This window comes from Arachis hypogaea, chromosome 6 (genome assembly GCF_003086295.3).
Source record: "Arachis hypogaea cultivar Tifrunner chromosome 6, arahy.Tifrunner.gnm2.J5K5, whole genome shotgun sequence".
Taxonomy (NCBI): Eukaryota; Viridiplantae; Streptophyta; class Magnoliopsida; order Fabales; family Fabaceae; genus Arachis; species Arachis hypogaea.
This window is the reverse complement of record NC_092041.1, coordinates 77,669,879-77,678,392: the sequence shown is the minus strand read 5'-3', so window position 1 is coordinate 77,678,392 and position 8,514 is coordinate 77,669,879. Positions and strand designations below refer to the sequence as shown.

Below are 8,514 nucleotides of genomic sequence, written 5' to 3'. Positions count from 1 at the left end.
TTTTGCAGGTGTGCTTCACCGCGACCTCGCGAACAAGCACGGCGAAGCTGTCGCAATGCAAAAAAGAGACAATAGAGCACTGAATATTCACTTTCTGCGAGTAGACGAAGACGACAGCGACTAGAGGGTAGACGAGGATGACGACGACCATTGGGCAGACAAAGACGAAAGTGACCAGAGGGAAAACGAAGACGACAGCTACCATGAAGAAGCTGCTCGACAAAGACGACGGTGGTGGTGGAAGCTAGGGTTGTTGTTTGAGCCTTCAGAGTTTGGAGGCTAGGGTTGGCTGGGTTACTTTCTAATTCAGGAAGGGGTTGGAAGGAGGAGTAAGTGAGTTATGTTGTGAAGGTGCTTTAGTTTGATTAGGGTTTCTTTGGTTTGAAACAAAACGGTGCCGTTTGAGAAAATTTTTGAAAACCAGTTGGGTTCCAGTTCGATTCGATTGATCGATTCTCGTCCGATTCGATGGTTCAACAACTGTTTTTAAATTTGGCAGTTATAGTTTCTAACCGAACCGCAAATCTCGTCAGTTAATAATTTGACTGGTTTGACCGGAGGTTTGAACCCGTTTTCAGAATCTTGGTCTTTACTCCTAACTGGTGGCAAAAAGGCTCATTCTAGATTTTTATTACCTATTACAATTACTGATGAATCTACTTGCCACATCAAACATGGCAGTTTGAAGGCTGAGCTGCTTATCCAAAGTAGCTTAATAATTTGAGATGAAACTCCAATGTTCAATAAAATGTGCTTTGAAGCACCTGATCAAATACTTAGGAATTTTATGTCAATTACTGATCAACATACACATCAATTATTTGGTGGTAAGGTTGTGGTTCTAGGAGATGATTTTAGAAAGATACTTTCGGTTATTCTTAAAGGGAGTAGACCCAATATATTGTCATCAGCTATTAACTCATCAATCTGTGAACGTTCTGTAAAGTTCTAAAGTTGCATACGGACATGAGCCTTCTAATGTCTTCTTCAGATCAACATGATGGTAAAATAAAAAGATTTGCTAATTAGATATTTGATGTTGGAAATAAAAATATTGTTTCTGTTGTTGGTGATGAGTTAGAAGTTAAAATTTTAGATGATTTGCTGATTATAACAACTGATGACTCTCTCTCTCACTTTGTAATTTTGCATATCCAAATTTGTTGCAAAACATGTCATATTAGAGGTATTTTTAGAGTAGGACAATTTTTGCACCCACACTTGAGAGTGTCGAGAAGGTAAACGATTTCATCTTGACAGATTTTTCAGGGATAAAAAAGGAATATCTAAGTTCTGACATAACATGTCAAGCTGATGAGAATGAAGACGTACAACAGGAGTAGTTCACACCACAGTTTGACATCAAATGTTAGGGACTACCCAACTACAAGTTGACTTTGAAGCCAGTAGTCGTAATAATGCTACTATGAAATATAGACCAGACTTCATGTTTATACAACGGAATAAGGTTAATAGTTAATGAACTTGGCAACAACGTAATTGGAGCGACGATAGTGATCGATAGAAATATTAGCGAACAAAGTATATATTCAAAGAATGAACTTGATCTTTTCAGATTCAGGATTGTCATTTAAGTTCCAACGGAGGTAATTTTCATTAAAAATGTGTTTTGCAATAACAATAAACAAGAATTAGAGTCAATTATTATCGTACGTAAGATTTTATCTACTAAAACTAATGTTCACTCACTGGTAACTTTATTATTTGTCAAGAATTAAGAGTCATAGTAACTTGAAAGTTCTAATTCTTAACGTAGAAGACAATCCAAAATCATTAACAAATAAATGTCGTATTTAATTTTTTTTTAATAATATTTAGATAAAAAAATATTATTTTACTACCCATGTTAAATTAAAACTAGTTTACCCATATTTTTTCTTTCTCCGTCTGTAACAAAAATTAGCCTCATTTCTCGTTTGGAAATATACAAAGATGTGAGAGAGAGAGAGGGGAGAGAAAAAAGAGGGGGAGGGGCAGAAAGTAGAAACTGCGAAAACCGAAACGGGAGAGAAAGGAAGACAGTTGATTCTGATTGGGACAAGAGAGAAGGAATTAGCAATGGGCAACTCTGAGTCTCAGTCAGTTCCAACCGATCCCCGTTTTGTTTCAGCTTCCAGGTTCCTCTTTCTTTCGTTCTTTCTCTCTCCACACACACTCTCATTCGATCTGAGTAATCTAAGATAACATAAAGTTAATTCTTGCAGAGCCTTTACTCACCACGAACTTGAAGACTTAAGGTCTCTCTTCGATTCGCTCGCTGCCAAGTCTCAGAGCAATGCCCAATACATCTCTCCCTCTGTTTTTCAGGTTTTCTTTTCTCTCTCTCTCGTGTGTTAATTGTTCAATAAACCCTAATATAATCCCTTCTTTTTCATTGTAGTCATATTTTGGACTCCATGGCCCGCTTGGGGATAGAATGTTCCATTTAGTTACTCAAGAGCGCAAGGATCAGCATTTAACTTTTGAAGACCTCGTTGTTGCTAAGGTCACTTACATAATCATCATCATCTTTTGTTGTTATATCCCTAAATTAGATTTATTTGAAGTTTGATTATCCGTTTCGCAGGCTACTTACGAGAAAGGAACAAGAGATGACATTGAAGAATTCATCTTTCGCTTATTGGATGTAAATGGGGATAAATTTGTAGGGAGGTGAATTTGCGATTCTTGCTACTGCTAGTTCTATGCATTTTAAAAGTTAACTCTATTTGTAGGTCTGATCATAGCGGAACACCCTTTTTCTTGTGTAAACAATTAAACACTAATGCTGTTTTACTTATTTTCTGATTCTTATTCTTATATTGATCGTTATATTTCTTTATGAATAGGTGAACTTTAGTCACTTTATATCTTGATGTCTCTCGCCTCTAATTATTCTATCTCCAAGCAGCCGGATTTCATTCCTTAGATTTAAATAACTTTGTTAGTTTTAATCCGCTGATATTTGTGATTTGCTTCTACAACTGATGGTATTGTCATCCCTGTTTATATGTTATTTGTGATTTCTTATTTAGAATAATGATATAGCCTCCTAGACATCTTTGTAAATGCTCACTAGAATAAAAAGCAAATGTTATCAATGTATTGAAATGTCAAATATTCAGTTATAATACTCTGTTGAGTATTGATTTACTTTCTTTTCTGCCCTTTTTTATTTTTTTGTTGATGCATGTGGAATTCGAGGTGCAGGTCTGATTTGGAGTCTGTTATGATTTCCATTTTTAAGGATATATTATGCATAAAAGATAATGAAGCTAGATCAAGTTCAGATCAGGGCATTGTCAACATATTTCTAAATGCTGCAAATTTCTCAATGCATGAAGAAGGGTGCACTGAGGAGTCTATGTCTTTTGAGGATTTCAGAAGTTGGTGCACTCATGCCCCATCTGCTAGGAAGCTTCTTGGGAGCTTGCTGATGCCACCTGATTCAGGTATCTGGTATCTGGTATCTGGTATCTGGTATTTAGTTTCCAATGTTCTTGTCATCAAATCACAGTTGTATTTAAAATATGATGTAACAACTAACAAGATGCTATGTTGTTTCAATAGAAGAAAGAGTCTGTCCATTTGATTGGATATAAATTGCTAATTGAGTCTCATGTAACATCACTTCAGTCTTGAAACTGTTCACATGCTGTCCAAATTATATGTAAGCATTCCCAAGCTCACATAAAACAAGAAAAATTGTGTAAAGGATTAGATGTTTGGCATCTATTTGATGTAAAGCTCATGATCCTTGGGTGCTATGAGTGCGTTTCTATCATTTTGGTGCTATTATTTTCAGAACTATAATGTTTCTGGTGCCAAAAATGGAGGTTTACCCTTTTTGCTATCTACCTTGTTTTGCTTAGAAGTTAGAACTCCTGTATGTATATGTTGGACTGTTAACATGCAATTCATCACGCCATATTCTTCAATTTTTGACCCTATTCAATTTGGTAATTGGTACCATGGTTTAGATGAAGTGCTACTGGATTTAATTTGAGTAAATCCATAGTAAGTAATTGTTGTGTGTTCTTATTTCCATAATTTTGCCATGTTCTAGGACGACCAGGTTCTCAAATTCCAAACCTGTTGACCTCAAACGACATTGATCCTAGCATTTTACTTTTGAGAAAGGAATATGCTTGGCATATAGGAGGTGCACTTTCTCAGCACGAGCTGGAAGATTGGATGCTTTTATATCATAGTTCTGTTAATGGTCTTAGTTTTAATACATTCTTGGGAAACATTTCGTAAGTAAATTATTTTTGGCTTTCAAACCATTTTACTCCTTTATTTATTTATTCTTAAATCCCTGAAGATGCATAATGAACAGTGACTTGTGTCTATGGTTGAACATTTCTTTTCTCCTTTTGTAAGTTGTAGCTTATGGACCATGGCTTTAGTACTTTGTTTTTTTTAGCATGAACATAAATTAATTGTGGCAGAGATGAAGATGTTGAGACGGATGAGTGGTCATGCGCGATTTGATAGAATAAGGAACAGAGATATAAGAGAGAGAGTTGGAGTAGCACCTGTTATGGAAAAGATGGTAGAATCGCGTCTCAGGTGGTTTGGACATGTGACCGATAGAGCACCCAGTCAGGAGGGTGGATGAGATGGAAGATGGATAAAGCGGTGAAAGGCAGAAGAAGACCATGTATGAGGTGGTCAAACGAGATTTATATGTAAACGGTCTCTCTGTAGACATGATACATAATAGAGCTCAATGGTGTCGTTTGATCCATGTAGCCAATTCCACCTAGTGGGACAAGGCTTTGGTTTTTTTTGGGGGCATCATTTTTAACAAAACCACAACTCACATTGAAGCTAAGATAAATTATGTGATATAGTTCTTCAGAATGATCATATCTGTTACAATTCAAAAGCCAGCCTGTCTTAACTGCTATTGGAGATTTATTTCAATTTGCTCATGATACATGGGCTACAGATGATGTTTTTAGGTAGTTCAGGCCTAGGCAGATCCAACTGACATAAGTTAACATTCAGTACACTGAATGGCATGAAATTGAACAAAGAGAACCAGAAAAGCAAATTACATTTGTTGTGTAACTGTATTAAATAGAAGATAAATACACATTTTGGGTAAATGCTCTGAAGAGTATTGGTTCAAAGTTAGCAAGCAGCCAAGCAGTTGGTATTGTACATGACTTATTAACAATGTTGTCTCTTGCTTGTCATTAGGTTTAGAAGCTAATAGCTATACATAGAATTAACTTCTATCTTGTTGAACATAAACTATGATCATTAGGAGGTTCATTGTTACCGTCCAAAACCTCATGGCTCGTTGGTGGTAATTGCAAAATTTGGATGTAAAATTCAACTTATGTTTGGTGATAAAAACATTTGTGATCGAGCATAATTTGTCAGCTTATCATTTTCTATTGTTTTCTTATGGTAGTGACAGATATTAAACTTTTACTTTCTTGGTATGATTGGAATGCATAACTCTTAATTCCAAACTGCAGAAATCATCAAGGCCCCAGTGTGTTAATTATTAAGGATAAAGAGGGTTATATATACGGAGGATATGCTTCTCAGCCATGGGAACGGCATGCTGATTTTTATGGAGATTTGAAATGTTTCCTTTTTCAACTGAATCCAAAGGCATCCATTTTCCGGCCTACTGGAGCAAACCATAACCTACAATGGGTAACTTCTGCTTCTAATTACGGATTTTAACAATCACTGATTTTGGTTAGGTTGCATACATTATACCCTAGATGTGACCCTTTCCCGGACCCTATGTTAACGTGAGATGTTTGTGTTCTGATCTGCCTTTTCATTCATTCTGAATCGTAGAATGTTATTGTTATTCTCTCCTTTCATTTTGCATTAGTGTGATAGTGTCATTTAGATTAAATAACATCAATCCTGCACTAAGAAGAATAATTAGCATCAACATGAACATTGAAAAACTTTACAGATTGTCTTAAAAGGAAGATGATAAATTTGGTTGAACATGTGAGACTACAAAATTTATTGATCTCTCAAAATCTTTCATGGGGTTTTATTTAGTTGCAATTAGGTAACTATTTGCTATTGTGTGGATTAGAGTTCTGATGCTGTTATTTCTCTCTTGAATGTCCATCTCTTGCAGTGTGCCATCAATTTCAGTTCGGCAGACATTCCAAATGGCATTGGATTCGGAGGACGAGTTAGTCACTATGGTGTTTTTATCTCGGCAAACTTCGATCAAGGCCATACATTTGCATGTTCCACATTTGGTAGCCCGTGCCTCTCTAAGACCAACCGCATATTGCCGGAAGTAATAGAGTGCTGGGGAGTGACTCAAGGAACGGTATTAGGCAAGAATGATGCCGTCAAAGGCACCATACTCGAAAGATTTAAGGAAGATCGCCACATGCTCAACATGGTTGGGCTAGCGAATTCCAGTGAGTGAGCTAGCCCTTCATCCTTTCTTCGTGTAAATCTAGTCCCATAACATGATACTACGTTTATATATAGCATTTTGAGAAGTTTTTTATTCCGAGATTATTGCTTTCGTACAAGTCTCACCAGAAATGATGAATATATTGCTATATACCAAAAATTCTGTTACTACCTCGTATGTTGCATCGTAAACACTTGATTATGTAAATGTTTTGAGAAGCTTGCTTTATATATATTATATAGATTGTATTCGAATCAATTATCCAGTGACGCACTCAAAAAGTAATGACAATCAATCGTTATTAATTAAAAAGGAGAGGAAGACAAAAAGGAAACTTATGCCGCAGTAAGATGTGTAACCTAACAAAATGGAAACAATGTACGATGAAAAACATAAACAAACTTTCTCTCCGTCTTCTTGTTAATACCTAATCCTGGGAGCAGTACCCCGTCCAAAAGCGGAGAGGTTCTGGTGGACGGGGACAGGGTCAATCTCAATAATGCCGGGCATGCCAGAGATGCCGAGGGAGGAGACGATGTCAAGAGTCTCTTGTTGACAGGGATCTCGAAAAGTGTTGATGGTGGAGACGTCGGGGACAAAGTACATGCGGCGCTTGCACTGTACTTCCTGTAGCTCGAGAGAGATGCCCCTTACAGGCCCTTTTGGATGTGCTTCATGAGGTGGGTTGAGAATCCCACAATCTTGTTGCGGAGCCTCTTGAGGGTACGATGGCCACCTCTCCTAGAAGCTCATCCGAGAGTAGTATCCCTCTATCACTTACCTTGACGACTTCTTCATGTCTTTGATTCTTCGTACAAACTCGCTCCATCTCTTTTTCCTATTGTTTATTTTTAAGGATGGATCATCTTAATTTTTTTTTTTTTGATTGTTTGGTAGTGTGATTTCTCAACTTACATGTCTTAAGTGAAACTAAGAAAAAACATATGACAAAAAATGTTAAATATAAAATATCACACTTTACCAAATAATTGAAAAAAAATAAAAAAAGAATCGGCTAGTCCTCTATTCTTTATGAAACTCAAGACCATGCCCCTAGTCCTCTACTACTAACTACTTAGTATTACGATTTTGTTTCTTTGAGTCGTGTATGATGGTATGTATACTAATATGTATACTACGGACAATGGAGTAGGCCCTAAGCAATCAAAATCAATTGTCTACTCCAAATCAAATCCGATAAAAATTATGGCTTTTTGGATCGATGAAATTAGTTCTTTTAAAGTAAAGAAATTGATAAAGTGATAAAGAGGAGATAATTTTCATTAAGTTTGTAGCTTTCACTATCTGTGAGTTGGTAATGGATTCGGTGGTCCTAGAACGTTTGGACCATTAAATGGTCCCATAATAAAACATATTTTTTAAGTTTTTTTAATAATTGCTAAATAGTCTTTTTTTAATTTTAATTACAAATTAACCTCATATTTTATTTAATTATAAAAATTATTTTTTATTTTATAAATAATTATTTTATCATAAATCTATCATGTTTATTAACAATCAAGAACAAAAACAATAACGAATTAGATTTTTCATTGATCCTTATAAATTTTTTTGCCATTCTAATCGATTAAAAATTATATTTGATCCGTGACGTTCGTGATGAAGCATAAAATCGTGTTTGATTGAAAACTAATCGGTTGGTTGTGATACCCAATCGATTGACTTCATGAAAACAATATTGATATGCCAAATTCAATTGATTGAAGTGTGCTACCCAATCGATTGAAATGTGTATTAGCAATTTGAGGTCTCACTATTCAATCGATTGGTTATGTCATCCAGTCGATTGAATTTTGCACGTGACTTCTAATTCAATCGATTGGTATGAGAATTCAATCGATTGGAAAGTGTTGTAAATGTGTTTTTTTCGGCATTCAATCGATTGGTAATGTAATCCAATCGATTGAATTCATGAAAATAATATGGATTTGCCAAATTCAATCGATTGAAGTGTACTACCCAATCGATTGAAATGTGTACTACGCCTATTTTAATCTTGTTATCATTTTTAGAAATTATCTTGTTATTTATCTATCTTATCTTTAAAATTCTATCTTCATTTTTTGCGATTTTAT

At 35.6% G+C, this 8,514-nt stretch overlaps 1 protein-coding gene across 1 annotated transcript; it reads left to right on the top strand.

Moving 5' to 3' along the window:
* Nucleotides 1-1,894: 1,894 nt before the first annotated feature.
* LOC112696740 (uncharacterized) lies at nt 1,895-6,676 on the top strand. Its single transcript, XM_025749582.3, has 8 exons — nt 1,895-2,138; nt 2,226-2,328; nt 2,402-2,506; nt 2,588-2,673; nt 3,211-3,452; nt 4,067-4,256; nt 5,493-5,676; nt 6,125-6,676. The coding sequence occupies exons 1-8, from the start codon at nt 2,080-2,082 to the stop codon at nt 6,425-6,427; spliced, it is 1,272 nt and encodes a 423-aa protein (XP_025605367.1). The 5' UTR covers nt 1,895-2,079; the 3' UTR covers nt 6,428-6,676.
* The last annotated feature ends 1,838 nt before the right edge of the window (nt 6,677-8,514 follow it).

Coding starts and splice junctions, on each gene's coding strand:
- LOC112696740 (XM_025749582.3), top strand. CDS start 2,080: ATGGGCAACTCTGAGTCTCAGTCAGTTCCAACCGATCCCCGTTTTGTT. Junction 2,139..2,225: donor CGTTTTGTTTCAGCTTCCAG/GTTCCTCTTTCT, acceptor TAATTCTTGCAG/AGCCTTTACTCACCACGAAC. Junction 4,257..5,492: donor ACATTCTTGGGAAACATTTC/GTAAGTAAATTA, acceptor TCCAAACTGCAG/AAATCATCAAGGCCCCAGTG.